The 21,425-nt window shown below is 46.5% G+C and overlaps 2 protein-coding genes across 4 annotated transcripts in view; both read right to left on the reverse strand.

The window, feature by feature from the left end:
• LOC144152077 (uncharacterized) overlaps positions 1-3,152 on the reverse strand; it is a 55,922-nt gene extending 52,770 nt beyond the window's left edge. Inside the window, exon 1 of the mRNA XM_077683286.1 lies at positions 2,558-3,152. Coding sequence (XP_077539412.1) covers positions 2,558-2,635 — 78 coding nt within the window. The 5' untranslated portion in view covers positions 2,636-3,152. The remainder of the gene's footprint in view (positions 1-2,557) is intronic.
• A 1,959-nt stretch (positions 3,153-5,111) lies between these two features.
• The window catches only part of LOC144152866 (histone lysine demethylase PHF8-like), a 47,418-nt gene continuing 31,104 nt past the window's right edge, over positions 5,112-21,425 (reverse strand). For all 3 annotated transcript variants that reach the window (XM_077684381.1, XM_077684380.1, XM_077684379.1), the window contains exons 14-19: positions 20,883-21,102; positions 19,847-20,163; positions 13,441-13,530; positions 12,933-13,045; positions 10,273-10,444; positions 5,112-6,839 (exon numbers count right to left, since the gene is read on the reverse strand). In XM_077684381.1, coding sequence (XP_077540507.1) covers positions 6,760-6,839; positions 10,273-10,444; positions 12,933-13,045; positions 13,441-13,530; positions 19,847-20,163; positions 20,883-21,102 — 992 coding nt within the window. In that variant the 3' untranslated portion in view covers positions 5,112-6,759. The remainder of the gene's footprint in view (positions 6,840-10,272; positions 10,445-12,932; positions 13,046-13,440; positions 13,531-19,846; positions 20,164-20,882; positions 21,103-21,425) is intronic.

A 21,425-nucleotide genomic window follows, 5' to 3' on the forward strand; every position in this document is an offset into this window, starting at 1 on the left:
ACTCAACATGCACTACCCAATGACGTTAACAGCTGCCTTGGCTCTCAGTGACCTCGTACTAGCCATTACCGCTTAAAGTACCCTACACACCGATGTTAATCATTCTAATCCTCGCATAAACAATCCTGCACTAATCACTTGTGGTAACTGATAAAGAACCAGAACAAAAAAATCTCCCCCCCCCCCCTTCCCTTTTTGCACGGCTCGCAAAAGTTACCAGACACATTAAAATCAGTTCAACAGTCGTGAAACTATACAGGGACTCTGACTGCCCATCTTACTTCAGCCGTATCGCTCAATACTGTCAAACAGCCAGTACAACCTTCCATCATTTTTGTCATGACTTTACAGGGACTCTGACTGCCCATCTTACTTCAGCCGTATCGCTGAATACTGTCAAACAATCAGTACAACCTTCCATCATTTGTCGTGACAATTACAGCATAGGCAAACAATCCCCAATAATTAATGCAGCTTAGCACCAGAAACAAGACGCCAGTCCGCTCAAATCTTAATAACAGTGTTTGCAATTTTTGCTTGCATACAAAAAGCTCACAGGAGTAGACGCACAATTTGGCTAGACTTTGAAGGGATCTGTTATATCAGCTCATAAAACCTAGTTAGGCCGGGTTCAGAATGTTTCCACAACTGTCATAATAACTTTAAAGAATGACGTCCCTTCACGTCTCAGCCAACCGTACTGCGTGACACGCCGTTTTTTTACGTTGATAGATCCCGATATGGTTTTTACGTCAGTAGTCTGAACATGGCCTTACAATACCAACAATACTCGGCTAGAAAACTATGCAACTATTTCAAAACAGTTGATTGTACAGAAATCTGCATGTCAAATTATGCCAGCAAAGATATTCATGAATGCTGGATATCCAAGCCTACCTGAGGGAAGAAAAAACGGTCTGCAGTTCTCACCAGTACAAACTAGCAGCTCTAGTGGTTCACTAAGGTGTGTTTAAAATGCCAAGCAGCTCAATTCACACAATGTGAGCAAAGTAAACGAAACAGCGGGATTTACCTTCATGCAATCGGCTGTGTTAAAGCGCGAGAACACGACAGAAGTTGTCTTTTCTAACAGCATAGAAATGTAGAGATGGAAGATGCACAACAGTGCAACGAAAGTAACCTGACACGGTCTTGTGTACAACCCAGAAAAGCAGGAGTCGAAGCTCAAGCCCGCCGACTCATTAATCACGACACGCAAGGCATAGCGTACGGAAGCATTTCGCTCGGGGAACGACGACGACGAAGTATGTCGGCCAAACTCGATGCTGGCTAATTTGGACTCCACGCGCAACCAATAACCACGCTAGTGAAACGGTACATGAAACGCACCTAGCAAAATACGTTGACGACAAAAAATCCGTCGCAACTGACCTTTGCCAGAAACAAAAATCCTTTTTTACATCGTATCCCGACCTTTTCGCACACTACGTTTCCTCAAGGCGCGCAAAGACAGCCTCAGCACCGTTTTTTCTTATGGAATTACCGCGGCGTGCACATACCACAGACAGCGTCGCAAATCGCACTGGCATCGACACACTTCTCCGGTGAAGTTAAGTTTCGTGCACGAAAAACACTGAGGCTTTGTCGCGAGGCACGGCGCACGAATACCATCCATTAATTTTTGCATGATGGCGATCGCGGCAAATGCCGCGCGAGTGTCAGACGGCCGTTCAGGCAGCTAACAACGGTGCGGACGGAAGAAGAAACACACATATGATCACACAAAGAAGTACGAACTAATAGCGCAGTCAGTACTGGTTACTACGAGGTCATAAAAACCGGGCTATGCCGCGCAACCACTGAACGCGCGCAGCTCGCCATGAGGTAAACACAGACTCGAAAACCTACCAGAGACAAAACAAATGCCAAAACATGTGTCCAGTAAGTGCAAACGAAGCAAGCTGTGCCTGTAATTTACAACAAACATTCAAATTAATCTTGAACAGGAGCTTATCAAAAACCCCGCGATTCTTCGGCGCCACAGTGGTGCCGACATTGGCAACTGAGCTACCTGGGTAAACGATTATCGCACATGTAGACAGCATGCATTTCAGAGATATTGCTTGAGGCTGGATAACCTGGTTTGTAGAGGACGCGCTCAACAATTCGTACCGATGTTGCAACGAGCGAAACTATCCTCTAAACAAAAAAGTTGCGTATAAGCGTTGCTGTCAAGGAACATGTCGGCACCTCTCAAGAAAAAGTCGTCACGCCCAGCAGTCGCGCTCTCAGAACGAGTTTTAATAACGTTCCGGTGCTTTAATAAACGTACCACTCGGCTCGTTATTACCGTTACTTTATTTTAAATGGTACCACATAGCACATCTCAGTGTTGGCGATACGATGCGGCCAATCTCCACCGGCCCGTCGGCCGGGTCCTAACCCACAACAGCGCCTGGTGATGATTAAGCCTACTGTTTCAATAATAAATAAATAACTACTTAAACTAGAAATGACGCTCACAATGCGTGGCACGCCCAACCTCCGGCAAGCCTCACTATCAACGATGCGCACGTGAAATGCGAGGTAAACATACCTCCAACAGGAACCGCGGCGCATCCATCGAGACCGCTTCGCATCTTTCTCTCGTCGGAGCGGCCGATTCGGCCGCCATATTGAGATCCAGGCTTGTCACGAAGCGTCTATCATCTCATTGGCCGGCCGGCGAGATGAAGGGTTCCCATTGGGTCCAGATTGTCCGATGGCGCGTTCTCATTGGATCAAAAAAGTATCGTATCCGGAATGCATAGTATTCGGCGGAGAAAACGACGAGGTGACCTACGAGGTGCACTCGGCAAATCCCCTAATTTACCTCCGAATGCTTTTCCACACACAGCAGCGCACGCTGCCTACGTACTGCCCGCATCCTTGGACTTCCGCTGCGACGAAGGCGCACTGCTGAGCGGCAACACGCTGTCCGGGACACTTTTAAAACATATTGTTCTAAACACATTCCCTTCCCACGTTCGGCAACCCAGTAGTTCTGCACGGCCCCCTAACGGTGAAAGACACGATGATGTCTGCATTTCACCCAGTGGATACAGAAAAACATGGAAGACGTCTCGGCAAGCGCAATGGGAACTCCATTCGGTTTAAACCCGCTTGAAATTGTCAGCGATGTTACGTAAAGTTTTTTTACACCACGGATATCGGGTTCCTGTCATTCCGCGGCTAAGAACGCATGTGTTTGAGTTGTAATGAAACCGGCGGCAGTTTACAAGACTGAAAATAAAGCGAGAATTTTTCTCAGCTCTCTCACGGGAGCGCGTCGTTGGTTTCCTGATTGGCAGCAGCGCATGTATCATCAGCAGGTAAGGAAAGTTCCGCAATGGACGGGGCGCGAGCGCGCGAACTTTCAAACGGGTTGTTTTCCCGGGTGCACGCGGGAGCGGCGCGCGAGCGCTCCCGAGCATCCCAGCTGAAGACCGGCTGTGCAGCATCCCCGGGAGGGATCCGATCCTCCCATTTGCGCGACCACAACACGGAGGCGCGGCGCAAAGGGGGTTTCCGGAGGGAGCGGGCCCGCGACGATCGCTCACGCGTCCAGCCACCGCTGGGAGGCGATAAGCGCGGCGCAACGGGCGCGCGCGCGCGCTCGCTCGCCCCCTTGTTGGTCTTTCGGCGCCGGCGGCGGTTCCGCGCTCGCCAAACGCGGTCGTCTCCGTGGGGTCGGTGCGCCCGAGCTTTGGTCGTGCCCTGAGTGCGCAACAGATCGCCCTGAGAGGAGCCAAGCTTGGGCGCGCGGCGGCGGCGGCAGCTACCGTCGGCGCGCGTCCACGTGCTCGGGCGGTCGCGTGCCGGCTGCCGACTCGCGTGCCGCCCCCTCCTCGCTCCCCTCGAAACGCGCTCTTTCGCCCGGCGCCGCCGCTCTGCCGAAGCTGCTCCTCCTTCCGCTGACACCTTCCTTGTACTACGCTTCCTTGTCGCACACGCCTCGGCTCCATTCACTCTGCCTCCAGCCGCGCACGTGACTCCGGATCGCGCTTCCCTGCTGGCGCCAGCGCATGCGGGAGCCGCCGGCCACCCACATCGGCCGCATTGCCGCCGCCAGCTACGCCCCTAGAATTCCTCATCCACATTTTGTTCGGTTCTCCCTCCAAAAATGATAAAGGTGCAGGTCAAACTGCTTACCCTCCGCGCCTGCCCCATTGATAAACGAAAACGTAAATAAGCAACAGCGAAGTGTGGCTACAAGAACGGGCGCGTGATGGGTAGACTGCCGAGTGCTCCCCCCCCCCCCCCCCCCCCGAGAGCACAGGCCAATGCTTGCAAAAAAATTCCATATGCAAAAAATGCCTACACCGGGATCTACATACCAACAAAAATCAAACATCCTAACCACTGTCCTAAATTTGCAACCGAGGGCACCTACAATCAAGAATTGAGGATAAGGTCCCAAGAGGATAAGGGGCCCAAGTGCAGCACATATTTACACTTACTGGCAAGTCACGTCATTTTTGTCATTTTTTTGCTACAACGCACGACTCTATTCCATTACTTCTGCTACAACATATATTGGTCTCTGCAGGCCATATGTTGAGATAATAGCTATTTCCTCAACCACACCCTTTTTCGCACAGTTTCCGAGAAAAGTTGTCCACGCAGCACAACACATAAAAAGCAAAAATGACAGTGGTAGGCCCTTAACTTACAGCCAATATATATTAGGACAAACACACACAGAAACCTCAAGTTGAAAGAGAGCCTTTTACCATTTCGTTTCTCTCCAACCTTTGTCCGTCGCTTGCGCTTTAACTAAATGCTCCGTTACCAAGAACCCCCCCGCCCAAACGTTTCCACGCAATCATAAAAGCTCCTTGATCGCACAGTTACCAACCACACAATTGGAAAAAGAAATCCACCAAAACATTCAGCATAACAGCACATGCAGAGAAACTGGGAAGCTATCATTGACGGCCAATAACACAGATACTTACCCAACCAGAAGATTGCTTCCCACAACTTCAGACATGCACTTTTTGTCCGACCAAACTTACCCTTCATCCATTCTTATCAACAGAATCGAGGCAGTCGCCAGCTGTTCTCAAAGACCCACAGCATCAAGATGCCACACAGCTGAGAAAACATGCTGGAAGATTCCGAATTTGTGTTTATTCTTAGAACGCCTGCTATATACAGCAACTATGTACAAGCCGCTACACATTAAAAGTTCCAGCAAAGCCCCTCGCACAAGCTGAACATATATATGACCACAGAACTTTTGGAGAGCTGGACATCGCCTCAAATACTGTTAGATTGGGCAACTATCACATCTGTACAACCGACGAAATGTTGCTTGTCCGCAGGGCAGCAAAAGCAGCAAAGAAGAAAGAGCAGAGATAAATAAACATGGCAATCAAACGTCAATTCATCAAACTCATTTCACAGCACATTAATACAGTACCAACAAGAAACCATATTCGACAAACATTGCATTGCTTTTAAATACCAAATTGTCAGACAGCAACAGAAACAAGGAAATCATTTGCGACAGCACAAAGGCCGGGCAAAGCATGTTGTTTTTTAACCTCACAAAAAGTTTGACCTCAGGCGGCAAACATTTTTGCGCACTACGTCGAAAACTTCACACAGGCCAAAAATGTTTTTCAAATGCTGCAGACTGTGCGTCCAGGACAGAACATAAATGCTTAACTGAACTAGAACAAAATGCAAATGTTCAACAATAACTAATGCACTGCATGCGTTTGCTTTTGAAAGCACTAGGATGTTTGTCTCAAGCACAGAGTTCCTGGTGTCAGCAATTCTTTGCTTTCTTGACAAAATGGAAGCTATTTCAGGTCTCCCTGTCCAGACTTCGCGACAAAGAACTCAAAATATGCAAATTGCTACCAGACAGGTGGTTTAACTCAGATCGTGCATGAAAGAAAAAAGTAATAACAAGGCAGTTTTACAAGTCTCTTCTCTTTTTTGATCTTACACAAGAAATTAGCCACGAAACACGAAACTAACAACACACAACATCACACACCACCGAGTCAAGCTATTATCAAAAGGCTTTCCGAGTACCTGGCACATTCTCGAAACACCGCTGACTGCACAAATACATTGCGTACAAAACTCTCAAGCGTAAAGTCTCCAGCAAAGCCGTACAAAAGTGATTAGGCTACTCTTCTAGTTCAGGCTTCAGCCCCAGGCTGTGCGCTGTCTCTATTTGTTACGAAGCGACGCAAAGCAAGCCCCACATCCAAGCTAAGCCTAACAGTGACTGCTACCAGTACTAATTCATCAGTTCCATCAAGACACAAACAGCATGCGACAGAACCCCACACTTCTCGGAAACACTTTGAACTGGCCTCACATTTTAACAAACCTCTAGTTATTTAAACTCTATGACCACGATCAAGAAAATTTAGAGAAATATATATTTCCTCACATGTATATATACTATATGTGTATATAATGTGTATATATATATATATATCTATGTGTAATGTATCTGAATAATAATATATATATGTATAAATGTGTGTAGATACATGCATGAAGTGCTTTACACCATGAAGCCCTGAGGCAAAATCACCGACGTCGAGTGCTGTTTCAAGAGGCAAAAGGAGAGTGTGATAATGACGATGTCGCAACAACATGGCGCATGAGATAGATGACAAATGGCTGAAGACTGTATGTACACATGAAGACAGCAACTACCCACTAGCTCCTACTCATCGCCAGGGGTAAACACACACACACGCGCACACACACACACACACCCCAAGTCCCTCAGTAGATCATCTTGTGGATCTTCAAGATCTTGCCCAGGCGCTGCTTTGCTGTTGCAAACCCCTTCTTGGGCTTTTTCACTGAGGGAGGGGATAAGAGGGTATGGTTGGAGGCGGGGAAAAAAAAAGAAAAAGAAAACATCAGAATATGAAGGTGAGAGTGCACACAAGATCAGTTATGTGAGGCGAGATTAAGTCAAAAATTTATCGGACACTAGCGGAGTGAACGGGGGAGACAAGTCAAGTCAACCCTGAAATTGGGCGTTGACTTACGCGAATCGGCTGCAACCAAGGGTTAAAATAAAATGTTAGGCAGTACGCTTGAGAGACAAGTACATAAAAAAAATCAGTGCCACACACACACACACATGTATATATATATATATATACATACATATATAGGTTAGTACCAACCCCCTGTGATTATGTTGTTTCTTTGCATACATTCCACCTGGTTTATGTTGCATCATTATATATATATATATATATATATATATATATATATATATATATATATATATATATATATATATATATATATATATATATATATATATATATATATATATATATATATATATATATATATATATATATCATTTTCTGCAAAACATTAAAGCAGGCGGAATGTATGCAAAGAAACAACGTAATCATAGGGGTTGGTACTAGCTTGCAAACATGAAAGAGGTATAGCTTTAGACGCAAGAGGTTCTTCAGTCAATGAACGAATATTATTACCAATGAATAATTGCACTCCTTTCCTTTTCTATTCTTTTAGGGGAAAGCTTTCTTCGTGGGACCAATGGCATCCTGTCAAAAAAACTAATGCACCTCCCCATCGACCAGGTGGTCCACTGAAAAATTTTGATACGATCTCTGGAGACACGGCGCATGCTCGAAACCAGGCTTCCATCCCGCCAAACAGTTACTCGAAAATCAAAAGGAACGACGGTCCTAGATAAAGCAATAAACGCATTGATCATGAAGAAGGAGTCCAATAGTATACTTTTATCTCGTAAAACATGCATCAATATACATTTAGATTGTTTGTAGATGCGTTTACTTAAGGGGGGACGTGGCTTTCAAAATCAACTTTATTTCTTTGTGGATTTTGATGAAAATTGGCACAGCAACTGGAAATGCTTCCGTGATAACACCATAAAAATTTCAAGCTAACATTCTGAAAACTTTTTTATGTATTAAATTTTCTTTCTGTTCCGCTTGTACCGAGCTTGAGCGGCTTATAAAACATGATAGAAAATTTGTTCGAAGTGCTTTGCATTCCCAAATGAATGGACGAGGTCGTGACAGTTTTAGAATTTTTTTTTTACAACACAATGTTTTTTAGTTTTCATTTTTTTAGAGGTTAATGTGCAATAGGCATGTTGACTGTGAACGATTATGTGAATAAAAAAATCACAAAAAACAAATCTGGAAAACCAAGAGTGTCACGACCTGAACTGTTCATCAAGGAATGTAATGCAAGAAACGGAATCAAAATAGACCCAGCGGTCACAAAGAAATCCCTGGTACAAGCGACACAGGTGGCAAAAAAAACTGTTTTGAGAAAACGGCTTCCAAAGTTGCAACATAGGTTTCACTTATCAAAAGTCGTCACGGTTGTAGCCTTTCATGTCCTTATGAACATGGGGCTTCTGGAATGCCTTGCCTTGAAATTGGAGTGCCTTTCACAGCCTTTCTCTTTCCAGAAAATATCATTTTCAGCTCCTCTGTGAAGAGTACATACCCCACTTTGCAGATCAAATGAAGGGGGAGATGGGTTTCAATGGGCTTTCAATGCAAAGTAGGTTAGCTGGTTGGCTGTATCGCACTGAACAGCCTCCTTTTGCAGTGTTGTCACCATGGCAACAAGTTAAGCATTTTTTTTTACTTAAATTTGAACATTTTTGGCTTTTTTTTATGTTTTATCATCTCGCCTGGCACAGCAACTTAGTACTCATACGTGCAGGTGTTCATTGCCAAAAGTTTGCATACCACAAGGATGAAAATGAGCTACTTTGAAGCTTGGTAGAGTATTCTGCATAACTCCCAACTTCAATGCAAGAGCATATTTTTTTACTACTTTTGACGTTCAAGGCATCCAATATTTCTCGCAGCAAAGCCAGTATGCCCTGAGCAATGGAATCAATAATTTCACTAAAAAATCACTGTTAAATGCTGCGACAAACGTACATTTTTAATGCAGAGAACATATTTTTATTCCTATATTACTAACTCAAACCTGTTTGCATGAAAATTACAAGTGCACGGGAAACGTTGCGCAAGAAAGGCGATATGGCTCGCGCGCATCTTAGCGCACGCTTACCGCGACATATCGAATTTTGATTACAGCTGATATGGCTGGTCAGGTCGCTTTTAAGATTAAATCTAACGACGCAGGCATTAATTACAACTACTGGCGTTCAATCGTAACCGGTTGCCCAGTCATGTGCTGCCCCAATGCGCGTCGGCTATGCCGTGCGCGCCGCAGCGTTTGACGCGTCGACCGTTTCTTTCTCAAGGCTAGCGAGCCCACAGTCAAAACACAGCAATAACTAAGCGTGTAAACATCGCAAACCCGACCAAAAGTTCACTTCACGAACCGCTATTGCAAGCGCGCACACCGCGTCACCCTCCGGGGTCTGGCGACGGTAGAGTCACGCGCACCACGAAGCGTTCGATGACCTCCTCCTTTCGAGCCACACAACTTCCCGTAATCTGGCTCGTTATCTCCGGCATTCCCACCGCGATAACGTCCGTGTTGAATGCCATAGATTGAACAGAAACTCGGCCGAGCGAAGCGGCGAAAATGAACTCAAACCGCTCGCTACGCAGCTCAGGCGGCCGCCATCTTGCATTGCGCCCGTGACATCCAATCAGGAGGGTCGGTGTTCGGCGCCCCGACCGAGGACCAATAGCGCTTCAGCATCTATTTCTAGCTTCGTTTGTGCGTCGTTTCTTTTCTGCCGTTTGTGCGTTTGTGAATGAACGAAGATAAAAGAGACGAGCAGAACCGGAAAGACGATCGCTCGGCCGATCTAACCATATCAAAATGGCCGCGCCCGGTGGCACCGGTGCGGAGATAGAGCGCTCCGAAAATTGCCGTTTTTTCGCCCTTTTGCGCTGATAGTTTGTCACCGCGCCTGACAAAAGTATTTTTTTATGCCACTTTGCGACGCTTTTCAGCCTAAAAACTTTGCAGACGCATAGAATAGGAAACATAGAAGCCGAATATGTGGGTTTCAAAAAAACGATGTTTTGGTCATTTTTCCGAAGTTGAAAGCCGCGTCCCCCCTTAACGCACGAAAAATCGTCGTCGCATGGGTTCGTTCTTGATTTGCGATTTGGGTCTTTGGAGGTTTGGCGATTGATTTGGTGCCCTTTGAGAAGGTTTCGACGCACTTTAGGAAGAAGGGATGCCAAATTCTCTCTAATAGAGCAAAGTACGCCGTGAAAGCTCTTCTAGAAAACTGCCTCTTTCCCTGCAACCAAGGAAGCATAGAAGGCTGCTCACGCCTAAAGGCATCCGGGGGCAACGAAGGCTTTTTGCTGGCTGCTGCTGCTGCTGCTGCTGCTGCTGCTGCTGCTGCGGACGTGGACGGGCCGGCCTCGTAGTCGTCCACTTCCTTGTCCTTGACCTTGGGGGGAGCCTGGGGCTTCTTTCGGTGATAGGACCGCTTGGGAGGCTGCAAGGCAGCATCGCAAAGCGTCAGGAACGTAACACCAACGGACACAAAAGGACAATTGTCAACGCAGACACAGTTTCTACGGCAAGTCTTGAGGCAGACTGTCCAGCCATACCTGCCACCACAACATACCTGCCCTGGCAAATAAATCGTTCTGGAGCTTCAATTTTATAACGACACAAATTTGATTAATATTCTACAGTAATATTGATGCTTTCTTGCAGCCAGAGACAACTTTCCAGCCTCGCGGAATGTGTGGAGGACATTTCAGGCTTCAATTTTATCAATAGGGTCTCAACTAATAATGACAACCCGTGTCGTACACTCGACTTGGCGTCGAAAGTCCAGATTTTGAACGAAACCGCGAAGGGAGATGTGTTGCAGACTAGTAACAATGCTGTTCTTGTGCTTTTTGTTTAATTGAAGTTAATTTAATTCGAAGTGTTCTGCAGTCCCCATAGACTTCATACTAACAAGAGTCGACTGCACATTGGAAAAGACAGCAGTGAAGTTAAGATTTAAAATGAAAGTACAATATAAAATGAACCAATAAACCAGGCTGGTCACTATATCAGTACCAAAGCACGGTGGAGACGAAGCATGAAGACCTGAAGACTTTTGTGGATGAACTTCTTTCGACAAAGCCTGAACCACCTCTCTCACACCAGACGGAAAATTAGTGTCTGAACTAAAATGCGCCCTTTCCTGGTGACAACCGTAATTCCCAATCTACTGGGAATGAGTGCACAGTTATTTGCAGCGCTTTAAAGTGGCCTGCCAAACTCACTTTGCTCTGACCTCCCGCATTTACGATATGAAGCTATTGCGACGCATCCTGTGCCCCTCGTTCGAAACAAGGAAAACCTCTTGATGGGAAGCACCTCGAACTGGGACGAACACAGAGGACAAGCAATGCAGGAATACAGCTGCTTCCCATTCACAGGGCTGAGACAGCTGAACCAGCTTTTGGAGCAGCGAAATTTCAATTTTGGAGCAGAAGAACGACATTTATTATGTCACCTTATGAGCCTAAAAAATCAAATTTTTGGCCACTCGGAAGGAGGGGTCGGGGAGAGTGCGCTTTTTAATCGGTTTTGAACGTACATAACACTGAAATAGCCTTTCAATAAAGTTTTTTCTACCCGAGTATCACAAGGGAATGAACTACACTACCTTTTTCAAACCATTTTTACATTCTTGGGCTCTATGCATAGATAACGCGGAGTTCCGTTGAAAATATCGAATTGAAAAACTAAGCAATCGTAAGGCATTTTTATTATCCCGTGAATGCCAAAGTTGTTGTTTTTGTAATCCCAGACTCGGCGTTACGCACAACTGAGGGCCACGGCAAAAGTTGCGCAAAGCGAGGTGACAGCTGTCGCACCGCACCAGCCCTCCCATTTCAAGCCCCAATCGTAATAAGTGTATTGGCATGTTTAGTCACCTCCCTTTTGGCATTAAATTTCAGACAGATGAACCATTATCACTAGCGTGCGATAATAGCCCGTCTTGCTATCGGACACTGCTTGAACATTTGGCGGTGATGCAGCCTGCGCCGCCACTTCTGCAGTGTCCATCGTCCCACTCCCGCCGCTTACAAGCTCACTGTCAATAGCAACAAAAACTCGGCGTTTTATAACGCCGCAATGAGTCCCACATTTCACTTCAAGCACGCACCGCGCCTCACACTCAAGGCCGAAACACGGCGATATCGTGGGTACCCCGTTGTTTTTGATGAACCCCCCCACCTTTCGAGTCGCATAACTTCCCGCAATAGGTCAAATGACTAAATGTAAACTCGGCCACCCCATAACCAAAACCGCGGTAGAAATCGGCAAAGAGCACTCTGCCTGAACCACGAGAAACTGCTTCGCCCAGCGGCCATGTTTTCCAATCTTCACCGCACCAAGATGGCGGCGCCCAGTAGTGTTGTTTTCTGGAGATGCGGCGCTCCCAAAATTGCCGTTTTAAAATCAACTTGCACAAATAGTTTGTGAAAACTTTATATGGGAAAACTTCAAAAATTCGCACAATATAACATGTGCAACCCCACATTGTGACTTTCGAAAAAACAATCCCATGGACACTTTTATGCAGGTTTTTTATTGAATGATCAGCATCACCTTCAAGGTGCTCGAAAATTATGCCATCAGTAAGCATTTTCTCCTACTGAAATTGACGGGAGCGTTAAAATTCTTGGCTCTCATACTCTTTCGGAGCAGTTTGGCGCAATTTTTGCAATTTTCAAGCTTTTTGGAGCAGCCTGGCACAGGAAAACAAATTTGTATCAAAACTGCGCAATATGCGCAGCTGTCTCACCCCTGCATTCAGATATGCATCAACTGACAAAAATTAGAGTCATTCTACAAGGAAAGCTTCAATTCGAGGGAGCTCTAGGCATCTATGAGAGATAAGGCTGTTATTGTACACAAAGCAGGGTCCCCTTGACAGATGCCCTCCACTAAAAACGGGAAGAAGAGGCACTCACCGGCTTATTGGCGAGCTTGGACGCAGTGTCCTCGATGGTGCGCTTGACCGACTTCTTCTGCGTGCCTTCTCGGGTGGGCCGCGGGGGCTTGGGGCAGTTGGGAGCCAGCTTGGCTGCACGTTCATTCAGCCAGGGAGGGAGAGAGGGAGAAAACCGGGAAAGTGAAGAGAAGGAACATACAAAGGGAGGGTTATGATACTCGCACATTTTGGCTAAAGACCCAAACAGCAAGGGTTGAAACGCTCTCAAGTGCCCATGCTGCAATAAACAGCACAAAGACAAGACAAGCAATTTGACAAAGAAAGACACTTCCAACAGTGCCCTTGTCAATCCACTAGTCTTGTTTCTATGCCATTATAAGGATATGAAAAACCCACACCTCACAGTTCAACACGGCTTTAGAATTAACTCCCCCAATGTTCTATTATTGTGTGTTATTTTATTTTCTATTATTGTGCACGCAGTAAGCCCCATATCTGCTGTTGCTGCGTACTCCAAGAGAACCAACCTTTGGGATTCCACGCCTCATCTCGCTTGGACCGACCCCGAGGTTTGAAGACACGAAGCTCGTCGTCTGATGCTTCCAGCCCAGGGTAAACTGTTAGAAACGACCAGACCGCAAGGCAGAGTTTTTTTTAAGTAACGATACACAGCTTCACAGGCAACTTGATATGAAAATTAATCAAGGAAAATAATGAAACCGGCAGGCTTTCCGACACCTCTGAACAATCTGATTATGCAACGCTAGAAGCATTGCATGAGGATGTGGCATGAAGAATGAAATGAGATGCGAATCAAAACCCCGTGCTTTGGTGAACAGCAGCATTTCGTGCCCCTTGAAATTATGATTTGCAAACTCATTTGGTTGTAAGGAGGACACATCATCTAAACCTTAGCCAAGTGACCCACCAGAGCTTCTGCAAACAGCCCAACCCACTTATAACAATACCGGTTATAACAATATCAAGGACAATGAACAGTCGTGGCACCACCAACTTTGGTATATGTTATACGGTAAAATAAACTTAAACTGCTTATAACGATGGTAATTTTCCTTACTGGTTATAACAATTGAGCCTGGCAGTATGAGCCTACGTAGAATATATTATTTGGAGATCTGTGAGAGATCTGAGGGTGCATTGTTAGTGACCAAGCATGACTTTTAAGCATGAAATAAATCGCGACATCATCTATCCTTCTAACACTCAGAAAAAGTTGGTGCCTTTGATGTAGCCATGCTATCCCTGAAGGAAGAGACCTCATGACTGCCCCTCTTGTCTCCTGCTCTCAGCTGGCCGAGGAAATAAGAAAGGGGAAGCACCTCTTCAACCCTGTCTAGATTAAAATAAAGATACAGGGAAGCGAAAGCCAGTGTTTATTACCAAGGTTAAAAAAGGAAGAAAATGACGCCACTTTAGTAACACGCAATTTGCCAATCATTGAAAAGAAAGAAACAGACAAGGATTTGATGTGGAAAGTTCCTCCTATGTGAAAGACAGTGGTCTTTCATAGGGGCCCTATGGAGCCAGTTGGCACAAGCAATGGTTAAGTCTGGGCGGTCGGCCGTGCAGTTCCATTTCTGTTTTGTAAACACTGGGTGAAAACCCCTAAGTGCTAACAAAAGTAACTTTTTCTGCCCAACCCTGTCACAACAGTTACTAATTATAACAATGGCTTTTTTGTGGCACTTCAACATTGTTATAAGTGGGTAAGATCGTTGCTTGTGCTTGAGTGAGAACAGGTTGTAGTAATGGATTCATGGATTCAGGTTGTCTGGGTTCAGAACAGAGCTTCATTTGCCAAAATTGGTAGGACATTTTTTGCCTACAATTACTAGAAAAAGTTGTGTCGGCTATAACTACCACAACCATCACCCTGCCTCAACTATTATCAAGTGGTGGCATCGACCAGGGTTACGACAGTCTGATGCTGCACTAATTGGGAAACGCAGGGGTGAGACAGCCCAAAGAGATTTGGGAGCAGTTTTCGGAGCAGCAAAATTTCGATTTTGGAGCAGAAGAAGCTTGATTTGGAGCAGGTAGGAACATTTAATACATCGTCTTGTGAGCTTAAAAAATCACAATTTCAGCAATTTCAAGGGTCAAGTACACATTCCAATCAGTTTTGAATACACGTACACTGAAACAGACTAACGCGAAAGACTTTTTAAAGAGTATCACAAAGTTCTAACTGCACTACCTTTTTCCTGACTGGTGAGATTGTGTTGTGGCTGTACGCAACACTGACAACAAAACTGCCGTTAAAGGAGCCATGAAGAGAAAATGCAAGTTGGTTTTATTCGAAAGATTTCGTGTTTTATAGTGCCCCCAGTGCTTGTCCGGATACAAACGGTGCTTTATTCACTGAGAAATTGAACAATTTAGGTTAAAATTTTGATTTTTCCGCTCAATCGTGCGTTTTCGTGGTCCCAAGTGACATCACGGGAACCGACCGCTCTGCAGGCTACAGTACCTTCATTCACGCATCCGCCGTACAGGGTAGAGCCACGTAACGCTGGCGCCGCCATGTTCGGTTGCTCGCTCGCCGCCGAAGCAAGTCATTGTGTCAAAACCGCGCTAAAATTATCGCCGCAACGCGGTTTACTGAAGAAGTTTGAATCATATTGTCTGTTTCGCGTTGCTAGGTCTCGTGGAAAACGAAAAGAAATACGCGTTGAGCCCGTTGGCCCAATTGCGGCGGCACGGGACCGTTCAAAGGTTGTCTCCACCCTGTACAGCGGTGTCGGTTTGTTCCCGCGTTTCTTTACGTTCCGTAACCTAAATGGCGCCACCATACCGTGGCAAGCGTTTGGTTTGTTTTTGCCCGCATTTAAACCTGGCTTGTTTTTGTTCTGGGAGAAAATATTCGTTCCCTGAAACAGTACTCGCTCGACAAATGGGGTCACGTAAGACACCGTTGCTTGCGTCAATCGGCCAGTGTCGTCTGAGACAACCCCAAGCCCCCAACCCCAAGCCAAGTAGTGCTGTGCAGCTAAACCAAAGCATGCTGTGCGCAGTACGAACAGCAGAACGCATCAGTACTTCTATGTTTACATGTGCTTTCGCAACTTCCACTGTTTGTCCCATCATTATTATTGCTTTGTAAAGAATGTGCCCTAAATTTAAGCGCAAATCGCTCGTTCGTCTAGTTTGTAAGCTCTACCTAATTTGCGTCTGCTTCTGCCAGCCTCCGCCAATCGCAGAGCTTAGCCCATGTGACATCACAGGTTCTGTTGCGGGAAATGAGCTGGTGGGTCGCATGACCATTCCCGTTTTTCCTAATTATGTAGCTTATTTGAGCGAAGTTTACGTTAAAAGTGGTGTCAGTATGATTCTAACGACACAATCTTTTGAATGAACCAAACTTGTGTTTTCTCTTCATGGCTCCTTTAATTTAACATTATCAAATTTAAGGGCTCTGTAATTGTGGCGTGTTTTTTTACCGTTTCAATGCTAAAATTATTATTTTTGTAATCCCAGGCTGCGTTGTACGAACGAGTGTAGTCACGGCAACAGTTGAGCAACTTCGAGCTAACGGTCGCATGCCTACCCGTTGCAGTCCGTGGGGCGCACGTCCACCCGGTGATCATTTGAGTAGCGTTACTGTTTAGCCACCTGGTTTTGGGCATTAAATTTCACTTCGCATAGATCAAGTGTTATTAGTCGCGTGCTATGGCAACCATGCAGTCCTGCAGCTATTGGGCGCTGCCTGGACAGGTCGCGGCGCCGCAGTGCCGCCCGCAACTTTCGTGCCGACCGTTCCCTCCCGGGCCGAGGCTCGCGATAGCGCTTCGAAGCATAGCAACACCTCAGCATTTTATAACACCACAACGAGACAAAAAGTTCAATTCACGAACCCGATTATAGACGCACGCACAGCGTTTCGCACTCAAGGACAAACCACGCCGAAGTCGTAGGCCCCACATTTCAAAACTTTTTTTACGAGCCGCGCAACTTCTCGTAATCTCGCACCAATCTCAAACCATATCCCCGCGTTAACGTCACTGTTCAGAGCCACAATTGATAGAATGAATAGACTGGAACCCAGCTGATAGCGTAAAATAAACCAGGGAAAATATCGGCGATGCGCAGGCAGATCAGGCGGCGGCCATGTTTGTAGCCACAGCGATGCCTAATCGGGAAGGCCGTTTCAGCGAACCCGGACAGAAAGCCAATCGTGTTTTAGCAGCTATCGTTTGCTTCATTTCTTCAGTCTTTCTATTTTTGTCATTTCTGTGTTTGCAATTGACCGCCAGTAAAAGCGGTCACTGGGATGCGGGAGGCTTTCGTCCCCGCCGGAACTGACATGAGCATCAAAATCCGTGCCTTTCAGGCTCTTTTGGAGCAGTTTGGCGCAATTTTCGCAATTTTCATGCTTTTGGAGCAGCTTGGCGCAGGAAAATGGAATTGTATCAAAAAGGCGCAATATGCGCAGCTGTCTCACCCCTGGAAACGGCATTCTTGTCCCACCACAAGTATAGATGCTTTTTCTTTGTGCACACCAAAAAGCTCAATCTTCAATGGCCAGTGAGGGAAATTAATGTGAGGCACAAATGTAAAAAAAAAGGCGTGTCGACAGATGTTTCTTGGGCCTCAGAACAAAATTAAGTTTTCGTTGTTCAGCTCAGGAATAGCAGCCAGAGTATGGCCCATGGTACAGTAGCTACTAGCTATGCCCCTACACGGCTTGGCTCATATCATTACTGAAACTGGTTCACGTTCCACTCAGAAGTGTTGCTACTATGTAGCATGTTTGGCCAATGCACAGCACTTTGCCAAAAAGTTTTGGCAGCGGCCCTACTTGCATTCCACACAAGCAAGCGCTTTAGTACAAAGACATACCCAGATTCATTAACGCAGTTTTGTCCCTTTTACAATGTTCAAACCAGCACAGGTGTGGCAAGTCCAACCACAGAACTCGAGCATTGCTGCGTACCAATGTAAAAAAAGAAAAAGAGAAAAAAAAAAAGCAGGCACTGAAAACAAACTACCTTCAGAGCCCTTGCAGAAATCTTCATTAGCCAGCTAATGCCGATCCAAATATGTCTTCACCTAGCATTCCTCTTGTGGCGGACAACCACATTGCCAGACTTCTCTCCACGTATTACAGAATGCATCAGAAAATTGAGAGTAGACAAAGGCCCGTAACGATCTATTACTATGGGACTTTGTTCAATGTGAAACACACTCGCCACGCTCTCTTGTAACAAATAAAGTAGGGGTGTGCGAATATTCGAAACTTCGAATATTCGATTCGAATTTTTTGGTATTCGATTCGATTCGAACGACACTTTTATGGTTCAAAATATTCGAACCACCCAAAACTAAAAAAAAAAAGAAAAATTCAGAGCGTGTCTCAGCAGCAAAGTCGCGAAGCATATTCACGGCCAACGGTACGTGCTTTCGCAGACTGTATCGATGTTTATTCGTAGTTACAGTGGTCTCTCGATGATACGATTCTGGGGGGGCGAATTTCGGGATCATACGAATTTCCAAAAAGTCCCGGCGAAATCGCATTGTTTGCAATGGGGAAAATTTCGGCTGTTATACGAACGGACCTGGGTGGCCCGGCGGAACATACGAACGAGCCGGCGAGGCACCCGACTGCCGAACGAGCAAGTGACGGCTCTCGCTCCCCTGTTTGTCACTTTTTCTACAGAAACGGCCGGGCTGTTGTTTTCTGCTCGCGAAAACGCTCTGCGCACGCCCAACGCGCGCTGACACCGCCGGGAAACCACCCCCACGCTGCGTGCGGCGCGGCCGGCGGCGTCAACATGGCGTCAGCTCCAGCCGCGAAGTGGCGCGGGCGCTCGAGCGACCGTTTCTAACCGCTCTTAAAAATGCGGCTCAAGGGAGACACGAAGGTGCTTGTGAGGTAAAGGAGCTGATAATGCATGCGAAAACGGTACTATAAAGCATCCGCGCCGCTAGAAAGCACCCGTAAAATATTTGCCGGTGTGCTAAGCCTAACCATCTCCGGCGGAGCCAAGCCGGCTGTCTCGATCTCGTCGCAAGTAGTCAGGCTCCTCCATTCTGCCGTGCGCATTGCGCATCGTGCGTCATTTTCTGACCGAGGTAGGCGCTACCGCGGGCGCGAAATCGTCGATGCGGGCGTGAAAATACAGCGCTCGCAGAGCCGAGGCGAGCGAATCGCATGCAAAAACGCACCATCCGGTTCACGTTTGACTGTTGCGGCGTGTAGCGTGAGCTTGGGCACAGCAAGTGAGGAGACGAGCGCGAAGCTTTACGTGCTCCAGGAAGGACTGCTTTGCGACATGGTGGTTAAAAAAAGCAGAAAAAAATCACGAATTTCTTCACGCGAAAGTAAGAGAAGAAATAAACGAAAACTTTTTTCAGCGCTCAATTTTTTGGTCTGGGCCAATTCATACGAATTTCGGATGATACGAATATTTTTCGCGCTCCCGCGAGATTAGTATCATCGAGATTTTACTGTATCAGCGCGCGGCAATGTGCACGGGCTCGGGCATGCCAGCCACTAGTGTCTCAAGTGAGCGGCTGCTTTCGGTATCTGGTGGAGTCGTGATGAGCAGGAGGTTGTCAATGCTCCCCGAACATGTCGAGCAGTTAACCTTTCTCCATGTTAACATTTAAGTGAGTGCAGACCTTAACCTGTTGAGTGCAATGGTATTGTGTAATTTCTAATTTTACTTTGTATGATTTGTTGTGCAATAAAGTTGCAGTTTTTGTGTCTCTAGATGGTGAAAACTTTAATTTTACAAAAAAACAATAAGTATTCGTATTCGAATAATATTCGAAAAATATTCGATTCGATTCGAACTTTATTTTTATTATTCGAATTCGCTTCGAAATTAAAAAATTGATATTCGCACACCCCTAAAATAAAGCTGACCGGTAAACTGACTGGTTTAAAGAAGCCCGCACACGGCCACCCACCGTAGTCGTCGTCTGCGTGGCACTCCTTGAGCAGCGACTCCTCCAGGTCTTCTTCTTCCCCGGGCCTCAGCCGGGAGGAGGCAGAGCCGAACGGGGTGGGGCGCTTGAGGGGCGAGGAGGAGGACAGGGGGGGACGTCGCGCACCTCCGGTCAGGCCCAGGGCCAGACCCGTGCTCAGCGGTCCCCCCTCCAGCAGCTCCTGGGCCGTGGGGCCCATTGGGCCGCCCCCGTCGCAGGGCCCAAAGGTGAACGCACTTTTCGACATGGACAGCATGCCCTGGATGGCGTCACGGGTCGACGGCGATGCCCGGCCACCTCTGCAGGGGAGAAGGAGGGGAAACAGAAAAAAGAAGGGCAGCAGCTCTGGTGGCTCTCCTGTGTCTGTTGGGTAGCATCGCCTCACTTCCCAGGATCTATGAAGCAAAGTGAAGCACGGTGTGGTCTGACGCGTACTCCTAAATCAGTGTGGCTACAAAAGGCGAACCCCAAGCACCAGTGCAACTGGAGCCATATCCTGCCTTGTGTACCTGTACAAACGGCTCAGATGTTCGCACTCACATTTCATTTCCTATTTTCTTTACCACAAGATCGGCAACAGAAATTTCTTGTTCATTTCGCCGTTGAATAGAAGCCAGCTTGGCAGGTGGTGCAGCCGGACATCTATTTCAAGAAAAGCTGAAATTGCAACGAGTGTGAACAAGTAGGCGTGGGGGAAAAGTAAGCAAGCATGCAAAAATTACCCCCTTCCCAATAGGAACAAAGCCCTTTTGGACAAAACGCACAATGTAAGATGCATCTTTTACATAACAGGACTGTTTTCCCGCTTAGATAAGCCACCAGAAGTGTCTTGGTTGTTGGTAATGTGGCACCAAGATTTTTCAAGTCTCACTAGTCGCAAGCAAAATCAGCGGGGCACAAAATGCGCACGAAAGCACCGGCTATTGTTAAGCGTTCACACACGCACAGTGGATGATCGCTTGCATGATAAACGAAAATGCACACAACGAAAAGCGCAATTCTAAGTATCCGGACTCACCCCAGCTCTTCCTCCAGGCTGACCCGCGTGCTGTCCGTGTCCAGAGCAATGCTGGAAGCCAGCAAGAGGTCGTCAATGGTGCCGTTCTTGGGCGCGTCGGCGGGGTCTTCACACACGCCGCCTTTCACGGCTGCTGCTGCTGCTGCTGCTGCTGCTGCTGGCAGGGTCTTTGTATTGGTCACTGGGGCCGCTCCCTTATCTGGCTTGCCCTTGCCATTAACTGCGTGGTGACCATGCAAAACGGGCAAGCAGGTCAGGTAAGAGAATGTTTACTATACTGAAATTATGATTTTTTTTTCTAATCCCACGCAACTCTTCCTTTTTTATTACATCCCATGATGCTCAAAGTTGTTATGCACTCGTTTTTTTTTTTGCGCTCGTTTTTGTTATTGCAGTCATTTTGTTAATGAAGTAATGAGTATTGGTAATTTGCATGGTCATGTGTTTTTCTCATAGGTATTTCTGTGCTATAAAGTATTTATTATTGCGTCAAACGTCTCTTTTTCATTTTTTTTAGTCTGCTAATAATCGGGCAATGAATTA

Source organism: Haemaphysalis longicornis, unplaced genomic scaffold, assembly GCF_048455015.1.
Source record: "Haemaphysalis longicornis isolate Haplotype H1 unplaced genomic scaffold, Haemaphysalis longicornis Haplotype H1 scaffold_9, whole genome shotgun sequence".
NCBI lineage: Eukaryota > Metazoa > Arthropoda > Arachnida > Ixodida > Ixodidae > Haemaphysalis > Haemaphysalis longicornis.